We start from the raw sequence: 16,793 nt of genomic DNA on the forward strand, positions 1-16,793 counted from the left end.
TCAGCAGCTGCCCTAAAGGAAAATGCTCCACTCCAATTCCTGCTCTCTCATGGTCACGGACCATGCAGAGAAGGGGATCCAGATTCCAGACGACTTCACAGGTTGTAACATGTACCATGTTCTCATGGTACTAGTACTGTCTGTCTATTATTATTATTATTATACATTCCCAATGAAGCTGTGCCACATTCAGAATGGAATTTAACGAATTAATTTTTTGACTGATGTTTTCAAATTGCGTCTGGTTATGAGTTTTTGTTGAACACGAACACGACATATTCTATTCACGAAATATAATTCGGTATGAAGTGATTTTTTGAAGTGAAAATGAAAGTGAACACATTTCGAAAAAAAAATTATTGAATGGTTTGGACATCGCCCTTTTTTATTGTGTGAGCAAATAAAGCTTATTTCTGTGAAATTAGTAATAGGGGAGAATATTGCCGAGCCTTCAATATCATAAGATGATAAATGAAGTTTACCATAAAATATAGGAAAATTTTGGATTTTTATGTACATACAGAGTGGAGGTGAAAACCGTTGACGCCTAATTGTTGAATAGAGCAAGATGAGGTCGAACGGAGTTAACGTAAATACATATAATTTTCGATACTTCCAATAGGAAAAACAATAATGTTTCGTCAGTCGCTATCAACTTTTTTCAAACGGAAAGGTAAGTCTTGTGATAACTCTTTTGGTAGGTTTTTTAATTCTTCCCCAAAGTTTATTCTTCAGAATCGGACTTGCCCCATTCCTGACTTTCTAGTACTTTCATAATTTTTTTTATCTCCGAACGAATGTTTGTACAGTTATCTGAAATGATAATGCACCTATTTAGCCCTAACTAGATTGGAATTATTAGGTCCAGTGGAGTCTCAGTGGGAACCGCAGCCAACAATATTGGAAAAAAAGGACGTCACTGACTTGTTGCTGTAGTTTTTTTTAGATTATTCAACTGAAAATACAACTATTTCGTGGTTTGTGTTTTCTCCATATTTTGCTTCGTTTTCGAGGAAAAAATTTGAAGCCAATTTGCATATCATGAACACCTGCTTTGGGGACCAGCTGACAGTGATAGTGTTGTCATATCAGCAAAAATCAGGATTGTCAATTAGCAGTGGTTCCATCAAGAATAATTTTACTAACACTGAAATGGCTGACATGCACTTCTATTATGGATTTTTTTTTCTTTAAAAAGATTAATTTTATTTTCATATAATTCATTGTAACATTAAAATCAACAGTTTGAAAATAACTTTTCAAAACGCTCGAAGGTGCGAACTCGTTTCCTTCTTTTCATAAAAGAGGATGTATGCATCTCCACTCACAAGCGATTTTGGTAAAATTGGTAACACGTGTGAATCATTGTATTCATGCCACGTACCAATATTGGAATGTCTGCAGATGCTGTATAATGTCCGCTGTAGATAGACCCACTGTAATTCGAAAGTGCTTATAGATTATAACGACTGGGAGTCACATTTCTTGCTGTCCAGCAGTTTTTCATGTCCATCCAAAGTTTCCACTCTTGTGAAGAAATACAAGCATTGTGATAAACTCAATTGGCCAGTTCTTTGTGGTATGGGGAGTGACAAATCCTAGAAGGGATCGAAGGTTACAGATGACTGTCCACAATGTGTGCACTTCATCGTGGAAATCTTCCAACAAACTAACAAATCTTAGAGTTATATGTACTAAAATAAATCATCCATGACTCTTGTGCCTTTCTGCTGTCGCTAAATTTTTTCGTTAATCTCCATTAACGTCGGTTTGAGTTTCTCAATCATTCTATTAACGTCATCATGTGAACCTTCTGAAAGAAGGAACTCCGGGGCATCTTGATGCGCATGACCCATGAATCGAGGGGGAAAACTCGGAATCTGACTTTTTAAGGATACTGTGTTTACTGCTCTATCAGATGAATCTTCTGACCAAAATTCCTTGATAACTTCTGCGAAAGCTTTGATCCGAGCACCCTCCGTACTGGAAATATTGGTAGAAATTGATATCTTTCATGTACTCATCCTTTTTCAAATATTCCAGTAACCATCTCAATAAACATTGGATTACGCTGTTCATGAAACAGGGTGTTACCAATATTTTTCAAACCAGTACGCCCAAGGGTTTTGACTGAGGAATGTATCACTGATCTAATTGTGTTGTATCTGTTGGATTATCAAATCGAAATGCGGAAAAAGCATGGAAAATTTATCAGATATCTCAACAGGGTATGTGCTAGGGTATGTGAAACTGGGAGTTTCAATAACAATGCAGGTGGTTGAAGACCAGAAACTGTAGTAACACCTGAACTAGACGAAGCTTTACATGATGCGATAGAAGAAGATTCTTCAAATAGTACCAGAAAAATTACACCGCAGCTGGAAGTCAGCTCAAAAACCGTATGGACAGTTCTAAAAAGAAACATCCTATACCCATATCACTCACAGCGGGTCCAAGCTTTGCTGCTTCGGGATTTTCAATGGCATTTTTTTTCTCAATATTGTTGGCTGTGGTGCCCACTCAGACGCCACTGGACCCGAAAATTTCAATCTACTCCAGGCTGAATAAGCGCCCTTCAACTTCAAATAAATGTAGCAAAATTAAACCAAATAGGGATAAGGACATTTATAATACTTTAAAGATACCGTTTCGAACCGTAGTTAGGAAACACCCTGTATACCGCTGATGATGTCTGCTGCAATGGTAGATGAAACATTCGTTACTACTTGTTTTTTTTCAGCCAGATTTTGTTTTCTATAATCGTGGCGACGGTCGTGGAAGCCCATGTTCTTTTATTGTATTATTCTCTTTCTACGTTTGAAATATTGTAAGATTGCACAAACTCCAATGGAGAATCAAAGTTGATTTTCACAAATCATTCCGACTCAAACGATATTTCGTACATATTCCAGAGAAACTAAAGAACTTGAAGAAGAAAATAAGTTAGCAGTTCAGAAGCCAGTTCGGTATAATTTTTTTTTCCATAATGAATATAGAGCGCACCTTCTGAAGACAAACCTTGATTTTCCCTTACGGACATATTTTATAGAGGTAAGGTAGCATAAGCAGGAGTACATCGTCATTTTGTATTCAGTAGATTAGATCAGATTGTCAGAGAGCTGGCCATGGCCTAATTCACTGCGACCTTTTCAGATCTATTATGATGCTCCTTCGTTGTTAGAGCTCATTGCCTAGTTTGATCTCTTTGATGAGACTCCTGAGCCTTGACACTGACCCTTTCATATAGCTGGCAGCCTCTGGTTTCTCTTCTCCGCATCTTGCGTGTCTCAGCCTTGCTATCACTTCTCATCCACAGTGCACATACAATGCAGTTTCTTCCTCTTCTTGGCAGAACCTGTACTGGGTTTCTTCTGTCTGTTGCTCATAAGTTTCTTGAGCCAGCTATGTCCCGTTAGTAGCTACCTACCACTACCTTCACAACCTCACAGTTGTGGTTTAGCAGGTCTTTCGTGAATCTGGGCGATGATTTCTTTATGAACTCTTTCGCCTGCCTCATTCCTGGGAGCTTATTCCACCAATGTATCGATTCAGGATGCTTTCGCTATCCAGCAGAAGGGTTCTGGGCCTTGGGTGTGCCTTCACGGGCTAGAACATCGGCCTCCTCATTGCCCTTGTGACCCTCACTTCCGGGTACCCAAGCTAGAGTGATCCTATTTTGGGTACATACGTACATAAGTACGCTCAGACAGCTTCCCATCAGTCTTGAGAAGACTTGAAATGAGCTGAGCGCCTTAATTGTCGCTTAGCTGTCAGAGAATATGAGAATGGTTTTATTTGTGAACTTCCGCCTTTTTATTTCCCGTACACCGAATTCGATGGCCGCTACTTTTGCCTGGAACACTGTTCCATTATGTTCGAGGCTGAGTGTGATTCTCGTCTTTGCTCTGTCTCCGTATATACCGGCTCCCACTCCTTCTTGGGTCTTTGAGCCATCTGTATATCAAGTTTCTTCCGCTTTTACCGTTGGGCCATTTTGCCAGTCCTCTCTGCTTGGTATGATGATTTTGAAATTTTTTGAAAGTTGTACTGCGGAACTGTGTTATCCACGGGCATTCCTAGTATTGGATCTGCCTTCAGTTCATTGTCCAGTTTCAAGTATTCTGCACCGTGTGACTGGCTGATTGGGGATTTAACCCTGCATTATCCTGTGTGTCACCAGTCGAGCTTCTCTTTATATGGAGATGTGCCATGGTGGAAGTCCGAGTAGAACCTCAAGTGCTGCAGATGGGGTCGTTCTCATGGCTCCCGTAACACTTAGAGAATCTGAAGAACTTGAAGAAGAAAATTATTTCGCAGTTCAGACGCCACTTCTGTATATTTTTTTTTTCATAATGGATTCAGAGCGCACCTTCTGAAACCACCTTAAATTTCCACTACCTACATATTTTATAGAGGTAAGGTAACATGAGCACGAGTACATCGTTATTTCGTATTCAATAAATCGCGATGGAAATGCTTTTTGCAGACCACTGATGGTCGTAGTTGGTTGGTGTATTTTTTTTGTTGTATTATGAGCTAGTATCTTGTGATAGAAGTTTTCGTTGATGAAAATAGATTTAACGTTTAAAATCAGAAAAACCTTGATTCGACTGATGATTTGGATTTCTAATAGAAACAACCGAAACAAAAAATCAAAACTTTAGATATGCCACCCAGCATTCCTGAGAAGTATTACATTTATTACAACTTGGCAATCTCCCACAGATAGAAGCCATTTGGACCAATTTAGTTTTCCTCTACCATAGGATAAGATGGTTTATAATCCAGTCATTTTAGGTTTTTTTAACCTCAATCTGCGGAAAAACTCCTACTGAGCTAAATTTGGTATACACCTTCATTATGGCGTTTTAATGAAGATGTGAAAAATCGATATCGATATCGTGCCGGCTAAAAAAGTTATAAGGGTCAAAAGGTCACGAAAATCAGTTTTTCGCGAATATCTGGCGATTTATGACTCGGAGATCAATAAAACTCTCTATAAAAATTATTCCTCATACGATTATCTACAAAAAATTACTTGCATTTTTCTGTGAAATCAACCGTTTTCGGACTAGAGCGCTGAGAAAACGAGTAGAATGCACTCACAGAGGGTATTGTATACCGTATACATATAAGGCGTAAACTCTATTGCTTTTCATCAATGTATTCAAATTTTATTTCTTTCTCAGTTCGTGATAATGCAACATACATAATTGATGGTGGATTTCTTATGCATCGTGTTGTATGGCAAAAATGATGATACATCCAATAATATCATTAACAAATATATTGATCATTTATCAAACAATTTTGATCAAAATACTGTTGTCATTTTTGATGGTTACTCCGATACCAGTAAAAATATCAAAGCGATGGAACAAATAAGACGAACCGCAGCCTTTTCTACATCGTGTGAAGTTCACTTCAATGAATCGATGGAAGTTCCTATCAGTGAAGAAAAATATTCATCCAATCTATTTAACAAAAGAGAATTAATCGATATGCCCACTAAGTATTTCGAAAAAGTTGGTATTTTTACAAGACAATCACGTGATGATGCTGACGTAGTTGAAACAGCAATTGAAAAATCAATAAATAATACTATAATTATCGTTGGTGGAGACATATATTGGTACTTCTCATAGCACGCTCACAAATACTTGATCAACCTACTTCCATTTTTGTAAGGAACCAGGGAAAAACAATGTTTAAACAAAAATATACTCGACTGAGAGCCTCAACAAGTAACCACACTGCAAGAAAAAAATCTGTTTCTGCATGCTATGATCGGGTGTGACAAAACTTCAACACTTTTTGAGGAAGGAAAAATTAAAGTCATGAAGATCTTTGAAAGAAGACCCGATTTACACAATTCTGCAGAAATATTCCAACAAGAAAATTGGGCTCGAGATGCCCTTGTCAATGCTAGAAAACATTTTCTACTAGCAATGTACGGTGCTCCAAAATTAGAAAATTCAATTGACAATTACAGATACTGCATCTTTGCTAAACTAACAAGACAAAGCACAACTGTGAAATTTCAATTATCACTACCAACTTCTTCAGCAGCTATCAAATACAAACCTGGCTAGGAAAAGAAATTGATCCAGAACAGTGGGGTTGGGAGTTGAAAAATAATATATTACAACCAATAGTAGATCATATGGTGCCACTAGCACCCTATGATCTACTAAACACAATGTTTTGTAATTGTACAAAAGGTAGTGGCGGCAAATGTGGATGTAAAAAAAACAGATTGAGATGTTTTAAAGCTTGTGGACATTGTCGTGGTCAGTCATGCTCAAACGCAGAGTACACTAGTGGAGAAAATGATGAAGATGTTGATTTGAACACAGCAATAAGTCCACTCGATGTTTTGTCAGCAACTTTTGATGAAGTTGAAATTGAGGATATCGACGACGAATGCATATAAAAGAATATTATATACAATTTTATTTCCTATTTTTCAATGTACAAATAAAAAAGTATAAATGAAAAAAACCTTTCATTACACTTCATGGATTATGCCTACGGGAAAAGCCATGTCAAAAAAAAATCGCGCCTTACCTTCTACCTCAAAGGTGGTGCGGAAACGAGTGCATCAACATAATGTAGTCGCTTTCTCAGCGTTCTAGTCCGAAAACGGTTGACTTTACAGAAAAATGCAAGATACATTTTTGTAGATAATCTTATGAGAAATAATTTTTATAATGACCTTTATTGACCTCCGAGCCATAGGTCGCGAGATATTCGCGAAAAACTATTTTCGCGACCTTTTGACCCTTATATCTTTTTTAGCTGGCATGATATCAATGTCGACTTTTCACATCTACATTAAAACGCCATAATGAAGGTGTATACCAAATTTCAGCTCAGTAGGAATTTTTCCGCAGATAAAACCTTAAATGACTGGACTATTGCTACAATTCGTCAGAAATACAAGAGGTTGTCATTGTCTCTTCTCAGGATTCACTGGTGTGAACTCAAAAGAATATCACTTCCATTATTCGTTGTCATATAACGAATACTTTCATCACTGCTGTCATCACGCTAGTCTCAAATAAACATTTCAAACTTTGTCAATATTTTGCTTTTAAGCAAGTTATTCTTTCATAGAATCTATTCTATTGAAAAGTATAAAAATGACTAGATAATGACATTTTCAGAGTTTGAATGAAGTGATCCGGAAAGACCAGACAGATCTTAAACAATATTTTACAAAAAGTTGTCTGAGAAAGAAAAATGATATCATTGCAATTTTCAAAAACTAAAACTGCTCAACTCAAATCATCAATCGAATCCTTATCTGTTTTCTTAAAGTTGATGAAATTTGAAATAAATGCATACACATAAAACTAGTAAATTTGAATAAAACGCCAATTTGGACGACAATCGAACTCGTTTTGTATGAGCTTGCAGAAGCATTTTTGGAATACTTATATATTTATTGTCTAAACCCCTCTCAATCACACTAAAAACAAATAACACTTTCATCATGCAATATAAAATATTCTACAAAGTGAATAGTAACTTTAGTGATCATTAATACTTTCTTTTCAATGTTTATCTGTTTGGTAAAGTAGTTTTACTAACAGATAAATTAAAACTCTTCATGAACACACTGTATATATAACAAGTTATGGTTCATAATGAACATTCAATCAGAAAATAACTGGACCTTTTTGTATTCAGGCCTTTCTGACTTTGCTTGGGAGAATCGTCACCATTATTATTTTTTGAAATAAGTCTTTGATTCTTGACATATCTAAATATTCTGACGGAAATTAATTCTTACATTCACAAAACTTCACTTATAGTATGGTTAGACGTTGGTTCTCTATTTAGATATATTTCTTCGAAAGTAATAAAGGTGACATTTTTCTCTATTTTATTGAGAGTGTTTTCATCAGTGATTTCAAAATACCTACCCTACGGATGTTGAGAACCAAGACTAATATTATAATTTTTTTATAAATTGCAACGTAATATGCTGGCTAACTATAATGTATTCATTTTATCATGGTGTAGGTTTATGAACATAAATATATTTGATGTCAGCTGCACAAAAATAACTACTAGGGTATAATTTATTAATTTTTGATCACTGAAACCGAATCCATTCAAAATCATTATGATTTTTGACATGAACTATTGAATATAATAATCGAAAAGCCGAATCAATTCGTTAAATTTAACGAATTAAACCCATAACCGATCAACCACATATCTCTAACCTTTTGATTCCACCAAGCTTAATCACTAAAAACCTCGACCATTCATATCCAGACAACTTAAATTCAAGTAACTCTGTGACCTTATATTGTATCTTCAGAAAATAAATTCATATGGAACTGTAGATATTAGCAAAAGTTTCAGGCAGATATTGTTTTTGTTAACGTGTTGATGCAGCAAAGTCACCTGGAAGAATGGTTTGGAGTTCCATAATACAGATGAAATCAAAGGAAACTAGTTTGGACATTTGTAGGAGGAGTTGGCATATTTATGAAACGATCCTCTTCTTTCCTACAATCAGTAACGTCGGAACTGAACGGAAATGAAGCTATAGGTATCGAACTCGGTCTGAGAAAAGGTAGTCATTTGCTCACACCCAAGTCACTTGACTTATACCAGTCCTAAATGTGTGACGAATCAAGTGGTGACAACTAGATGTCGCTAAACCTAAAGGTTTAGCGACATATGAGTTGATATAACAAAATTTATATTTTGTTCAAAGTAGCCACGTGTCACCAGGGTAACGCGTTTCTTTTTTGAGAGATATGATCCTCGGAGGGGTATCGTAGTTTCTCAGAGCCATTCCTCTTGTGTTTCATGAATCCCAGCGCTAGCAACACTGGTTGTCAAATAATTTTTGTGAAGTTGGCTACCTGACATGTCATTTTTTACCTACAATGAGGTCTGCAAACTTTTGTTGCTGTAGTCGTAAGTATTTACACTACAGGTTTACTAAATATATCTGCTACAATACATTATCATAGCAAAGCTAGATTTCGAAGGCGAAGCTGAGATAGTTATGAAACTAGGAGTTATATAGAGTATTCAGAGGTAATGTCAGAAACGTAATGTCATGTGTTTCAATGGATTTCAGATTCAGTGATACCCAAAATATGTAGAAAACATTGTCAAGGTTATTTTTTTTGTCTGTAAGCTCTAATACCTTCTTCAGATGAAATTTTACTTCAAGTAATAGCTCGTTTTCTGAGAATATGTTATCTTTCAGCGATCATATAAGGTAAAAATGAAAAACGGATCATACAAACGAAAAATGAATTTGCAAAGTTTAGTATTTAACGATTTGCGCAGGTTTTCCTGGCTATTCTTGGAAAAATAAAACTGAAAGAGATAATAACATTTTTCCCTGATGAATATATTGCAGAAATTCAATAATGATTATAAACGCGTTCATCATTATAAATAGGCCACCGTTATTTTTTTACAATGAGGTCAACAACCCTCGTGAGAGTGACTAGAATAAATATGACTAGATCGAAAAATACCATTGTACTATATCAGTTGATACGAATATAAAATTTCTCAAATATTTTTAAAATTTGTTTTTCAAAAACTAACAAATTCGTATTTACAACTTTGGCCTGTTGTTTGTATAAAGGTACTTGAACATTTTACCAAATCAACGACCAGCGTTTCCTTTTTGGTATATGATTAACAGTAATTTTCCGTAGTTTATCCAAAGACACTCCTTTTCGTGGTTTGAACAAATTTACCTGAAGTCCAACTTTGATTTTTTTGGTCAACGCGCCTTCTGGGAAGACAGCCTGGACTTGAGGTACTACAGTGCTGGACACCATTCCGCCTTCTGGACCGATAGCGTGTACTTCTTGTCGCACTCTTGAAACGACTGCGAAATATTGAGGAAAATCTTGTGTCAGGATTCTTGTTATTCGTCCAGAGGAAACATCTTCCAGTTGGTTCAAGTCTAAAACGAATGAGACATACATAAATAGGAGAGCTGGTTATGGTGGTACTATGATATTAGTGATTTCATTTCTGAATTTGAAGGTGATAACTACACCAAATATGATTATTTGTTTTCTGAAAAAATATTGGAATGGTTAATTTGCTATTTCAGAAAAAATGAATTGTGTATTATGTGCCTCTATAGATTGCCCTCTGCAGATGTCATGTTATTTTTAGATAATTTAGAGTTAATTTGGACAGATTAACTGATATACTCAAATTTAGTTATAACTGGATATCTCAATAAAGATTATATGGAAATAAATTCACCGACCACACAAACACTTCATAATCTATTCAACTTTTTCAAACTGAACATGAATGTCAATTCATATACTCGCATTTCTTAATATTCCTCGTCTTGTATTGATTATATTTTGAGTAATATTCACTTGGAATACATTAAGTGCTCAGTTATTGCCTCAAGAATTTCAGATCATGAATCCATCAGTTAGACCTCGATGTTATGAAAAGAAATGAATATAAATATGGAAGACTATACAGCAGTGTGAATTACAATAGGTTTTTCCAAAACTTCTTGAACTTGACTGGCTCCCACTAAAACCGATGAAGCGGAGAGAGGGAAGAGGAGTTAGGTGAAAGCACCTGAATGACCTATAAATAGTCAGCTTTCGGAGAAATAAGGCCAGTCATCACCCGAAGACGATTGTGGATACTAACAATCGAAACGTCTTGAAGTAATTTGTCTTAAAATCTTTCGATTTTAATTTTCATTTCTTGTTGATTGTTCAATTGTTCATATTAATTTTGTTATTTTTGATTATTATAATAGTTATTTTTTTTAATTTCATTGATTCTTTCAGATATTTCAAATAATTTCCTATCATGATCGACCATGTACCATGAAACATTATCAACCACAATCAGATCCCAATGTATTGAAAGAAGTTTGCATATAATAGGAAGTTTTCAAAAGGCAACTTTCTTGCATGATTTTTGCTGAACGGAAAAATATTTTCTCATCCTCTATCTTTTCCCCGACTGAATGAATAGATTCAATATTTCCCATTTCCTTATCGAGCAAGAACTAAACTGCAACTTGATCCTAGACATTGTATTTCTTTGTTGAATATTCTTTGTTTCTTTGTTAACTAGGTGTTTTCTTATCCGAAACAAGCAGTTTTCCCCATCACCAGAAATGCATCTAAATGAAGTTTTTTTCATATCCTGAAGACTCCAACTCGCTTGGTGAAACGCGCGTCGAAAAGAGTATTGCGTTCTACGTCAAAGGTTCCAGTTTCACCCTTTACTTTTCTGATATTCCAGTATATCTCTGTATTACTAAATTTCCACAACACTTGCTATGCGTGTTTACTCGTTATTACGCTATTTCCATTCTTGAAAATATTAGCCCTTTTGAATCGGTTCAATAATATCGTTGAATATAGTAGCAACACTCAAACACCAAAGAAGGCTCAGGATGTGGAGTGTACTCCAAATCACTAAGCCTAAGGATTGAGTGAGGAATGGGAAAAATAACAGAGTGGTTCAGACAGAACTGGCTGGTATCTCAATCAAGCCCTATTTAGCTTGAACAGACAACGTGTTACCTTAGGGCTAGTACTAGAGTGCCACCAAGATGTAGCCAAAACCTCAGGATAATAACATTATCCTGAGGTGGGTTGAAGGGCACGACAGAAGTGAAGATAATAGCATTGTCGACTCTTTAGCCAAGAAAGTAGATGGACTAAGAATTTTAGGACCCACCTTGGGCGACCCTGGGAAGCTGGCGCCGAAGAAACATCTGGCGATGACCAGGAAAAATCTACGCTTAACAGAAGGATTTCTGACTGACCACTGTAAAGTAAAGAAACACCTCTATAATATAGGGCCAGTGGATATACCTCTATGCAGTATGTGTGAACAGGAAGATGAAACTGTCAGACATGTCCTATACGAGTGTCCAGAGTTATCGTCAATAAGAGAGTGTGTGTTCGGCGAGTCTTGGCCTACACCTGCCAATATAAAGGAGACGTCTCCTAGTAACCTGTCCACCTTCATGGGAAGGACGGGATCGACGATGACCTAGGAGGACAACTCCTCGGGAGGATATTCAATGGGTCACATGTGGTCTAATTGCTGTGGGCGTATACTCACCGTCTCTACTTTACAGATACAGATATAGATAGTAGCAACAGTTTTTAGAAATCTGTGTCAACGTGATCATTTTTTTTGAAGGTGCATACAGGATACCACTTGGGTGATTTAGGTAAGTTTGTTTCGGTTTAAGAAGCAAAAATACTTAGGTTAACTGATACATTAGAAATAATAGCTTGTTTGATTGATGATCAATTTATTTTCTGGTACATTGGTATATTGAATATAGAATAAAGAAAATGAGATTGTGTCCACTTGGAAATGGTCTAATAAACCAAAACCGGTCGTAACAAATAATAAACTTAGTAGAAATAAGACAAAACTTATTTTCTTCATTCTATAGGTATTCAATAGGAAATAATAGTAATGCTTTTCAGTAGCCAGAGATATAGAATACTCACCTTCTGCTTCGAAACTGTCATGTAATACTTCGTTGAGAATTTCTTCAGATGATTCAACCGTATGTTCTTTCCATGACTCGCCATTGTCCGATCGGAGAATGACAATTTCTCGTTCTTTTCCACGAAGAGCAGCAAAATGTGGCACTTCTATTATAACCGGTCTGCAAGGAAAAGGGGTATGTTAGGTATGGTAATGAAGTATTGAGATGGTATGAAACTATTTTGTATTTGTCAGTAAAACTGGCATCATACTTTTTGATTTATCAATAACTTTAGTTGAAGTTTGACTTTGGCATCAATTTTTCCTTTGATCGAATTAAAAAAATGAACAGAAGAGTAGCAGTCACGTAATTCACATCTTCTCTGAAGTTTTGATTAGAAAAAATCCATAAGTCGAGTAATTTTTCAGAAAGTTTTTCTAAATGCGAATTTATACCTTATGTAGAATTTCAAAAAATAAGACTCAAAACCACATACGAGTATACAACCCTCAGTTTTCACAATGCTTTCTTCTAGACTTATTTTCCGGAAAAAAGCCTCATTAAGTCTGCGCCTTTCTACAATGTCAATCGATTTTGAGCTTGTTTAACACAAAAATCATAAAATATATATTCTAATGAAAGGAGTTTGTACCTAAAAGTAATTATAAACATTATCACCGAAACAATTCCTTTGACAAAAGAAAATATTTTTGAAACAATGAGTTTGACTAGATCAAAAAATACCGTTGTACTAACTGTTTCATTTCGAAACTGCGGAGTCCGCAATTGAGAATGATAATGTTACATGTGAGTGAAATTTTATATGGTAACTCTTTCACAGTTCATATTGTGTAGTGTTCCTATGAATGCTATCTGATTCAATTCCATAACGAATGGTTGGAGTAGAAACTGAATAGAAAAATATAATTTTTGGTTTAAATCATTATTTATATGAAAGTACTTGTTTCGAAAGTGTTTTTCTATCATTCAATTCAATATTCATGAGAAATTACTAGTTTTAGTTTGTATCTGAAAGTACCTTCTATGCGGCATGTTCTACGCATGTTTGAAAGCAATTATTGCTTTATTTCTTCATTTAAAAGTTTTCTACAATTTTCTGTATGAAGATGGAAAAGTAAAAGTCAAAATATTTCATCCAAAAATCTAATATTTTCTAAAAATAACTTCTTCAGTTCAAAAATTCATATTATGAAAATTAAACGTATTGAAAATTCAACCTTTCTTACTAATAACAAAACTATTTTCGGTGTTCGAATAATGAATTTAAAAAAAACGAACCATTCGAAATAATGAACATTTATGAAGAGATTTTCAATAAAATCGTTGAAACTTGATTTGTGGGCTTCATTAATGATAATATTTTTCTAGATTGTCTTAATTATATTGTTATACATTTAGACACAAGTACTTTTTCGAAAATAGATATTTCATGAATTCATCTCATACAAGATCAAAAACCAATTGAATTTGCATCACATGTGTTCTAATAGCCCTATTTGGATTTTGTAGATCACATATTTTATATAGTGCTACTCTATATAGAAAATGTATCTCGGGAATAAGCAAGAGTTTAATTTATCATAGACTGCATTTGCGATGTGCATAAGAATGATGCACAGGATATCGTATGTTCATCGCTCTCCATTACTTTAAAATATTTTGAATACAACCTAGTTTTATACCCCGTTACAAGTTGATGTTATAAGCCACACAGAATCTAGAAAAGTCACATGTATTACCGATAGGTTATATTATTTACATCTGTTCATGTAAAACCTTACAGCAAAACATTCATCATCAATTTGGCAAAGTAACAAAAATAAAAGTGGTGTGAAATAATATTTTTTTTCCATGTATATAATCTATAACGAATTTTTAACAATAGAAAATGTTTCCCTAGTCCTAGACTGTGGGAAAAATTAGCGGATGTCAATTATATGATGAAAGATTTTGAGTAATCTATTCAATTCTCTCTCAAGGATAATGTTTGGTAACAATTAACTGTTATGATAATAAACTTCAGAACAATGTCACTGTAAACATCATTGACTATTCAAGAGAACAACTAGACCAAAAATCCTCTCTATATTTCGTATACAAGATGATTCAAATTATGTACGTACCAATGGTATTGTTATCATTTCAATTTGCGAACTCATTAAGATAAAAAAAAACAAAAGATCATTCGGGTAAAGTATTTTTACCGTTTTGGAAAATATATGTATTATTTTTGATGAAAAATTATATATCAATTATGAAAGCATTCGACAAGTTTTTTGTATAGTTCAATATATAAAATGGATGTTCAATATATAAAATGGATGTTTGTTGGTTGGTAAGTGATAAACTTTTACATCGGTCGACCGATCGTGATGAAACTTGACATGTATGAGTAATTTTTCATAGAGAAGGTTTTTAGGCTATCAATTTTTCTGTAACTCGCCACTAGATGACGCTGTAGAACAATTTTTTTAAAGCACTGTTCTATAACGCTACGCACGCCTAAGTTTGTTGATTCTGATTCTGTCAAAACATTGGAACACCAGCGATTCAGCAATATACACTAGTGCAGTATAAATGAAGGCTACTCAAGCTGAATATATAATAAAAGATTGACATTTTGAGGATTTCACAAATCAAGAAATAAATTCACATATATAATCGAATTAGGAAAAAAAATGACATATTAATGTATTATTATTTGTAAATAACATGAAATGAAGACAGTAAGCTAGATGATGGTTTGTTCAATTTTGGATAATGGTCTTCAGCGGATTGAAAGTAATATCGCATTGACTTCAGTGGGTATTATAATTTTCACATATCAAATTTATAGGAGACACTTTTCCAAGGTTGGGTCTAATGAAAGGTGTAAGGAAGTAATCTGGCTACGTGTATTAGCTTGAGGTACGTTGAAGTTAATTTGTTCTACTAACGGTTAACGCTGTAGTATTAGTTAATGATTTATAGTTGCGCAGAACAAAGCCAAGCAGTTTTCTAGCGGATGTCACGACAGTATTGATGTGGCCAAAAAATGTCAACCTGATATAGAACGTCACCCCTAGATATTCAACAGTTTCTTCGCGAAGGAGTATTTCTACCTCGAAAGTATAAAAATACTCAATAATATTGGCATTGCGTGTAAAAGAGCAAACTTTGCACTCTTTAACATTCATTGCCAATTTATTGATTTGACATCAGTTATCTATCAGGTCTAGCAACTCTCTAACCTTATGATTGAAACGATCTTCAAGTCGTCTGCAAAAATTGAGATGCCACACGAAAGCTTGGAGTTGAGATCATTTATAAATATTGGGAAGGGCAAGGTTCCAAGTTTGGAGCCTTGTGGTACACCTGATGGTGATAAGTATGGTGCAGACGCAAAACCATTATGAGAAACAACATTGGTTCTCTGATTCAAATAAGAGCGTAGAAGTTGAGTAAGTGAGAGATTCGAACCCATTTGAGGTATTTTCTCTAGTAACTGATTCTGACGAAGGCCTTGGCAGAATCGGTGTATATAACGTCAAATTGCCCTTTTCTATCCATAACTACTATAAAAAACTGAATTTTTTTTTGCTAGAAAGCCATGCTGGTTTGCAGAGATCAGGGGTTTGACTTGTGGCATCAACTGGTCATACACAGATATCTAAAAGACCTCCGCGTTGAAAGGCCTGTGGGAAATATAAGATGAATTTTGATTTTTACCAATATATATATATATATATATATATATATATATATATATATATATATATATATATATATATAAATATATATATTTTCTCTGACTCCACCGGAGTTAGTAAAAGCAGCGAAAGTAGCGTCACAAAAATTATTTCCAGCTAAATCGTGGAAAATTTATGAAACCGGGTATTCAAGATTCATGGAATGGAAGATGAAAAAGACATGCAGTTCTTTATCGGGGAAGGTGTTATTGGCTTATTTTTCGGAACTGGCACAACAACAAAAGCCATCAACAGTGTGGCGAATTATTCAATGATTAAAAGTATGTTCAAAAAATATTTCAAATTAATTACATTTCTGAAACAAAATGGGGAAGGTTCCACGCCCAAGAAAGCTGCGATATTTACGAGTACACATATTAGTGACTTTTTAAATAATGCTCCCGGTGACTTTTATTTATTGGCCAAGGTTTTTGTTGTATTTGGGATCGCAGGAGCTTGTCGAATTTGTGAAATCAGCCAGGCAACATTAGATGATATTGAAGATTCGGGAACGTTATTAATTGTGAAACTCAACCAAACAAAGAATG

General features: G+C 34.9%; 1 protein-coding gene across 17 annotated transcripts in view; it reads right to left on the reverse strand.

Moving 5' to 3' along the window:
• LOC111504733 (uncharacterized) overlaps positions 1-16,793 on the reverse strand; it is a 398,322-nt gene that overhangs the window by 179,449 nt on the left and 202,080 nt on the right. For all 17 annotated transcript variants that reach the window (XM_074178849.1, XM_074178864.1, XM_074178862.1 and 14 more), the window contains 2 exons: positions 12,516-12,676; positions 9,744-9,955 (listed from right to left, as the gene is read on the reverse strand). In XM_074178849.1, coding sequence (XP_074034950.1) covers positions 9,744-9,955; positions 12,516-12,676 — 373 coding nt within the window. The remainder of the gene's footprint in view (positions 1-9,743; positions 9,956-12,515; positions 12,677-16,793) is intronic.

Source organism: Leptinotarsa decemlineata, unplaced genomic scaffold, assembly GCF_025532065.1.
Source record: "Leptinotarsa decemlineata unplaced genomic scaffold, Ldec_3_MD MMD2_tig00004307_RagTag_RagTag, whole genome shotgun sequence".
Classification (NCBI taxonomy): Eukaryota; Metazoa; Arthropoda; class Insecta; order Coleoptera; family Chrysomelidae; genus Leptinotarsa; species Leptinotarsa decemlineata.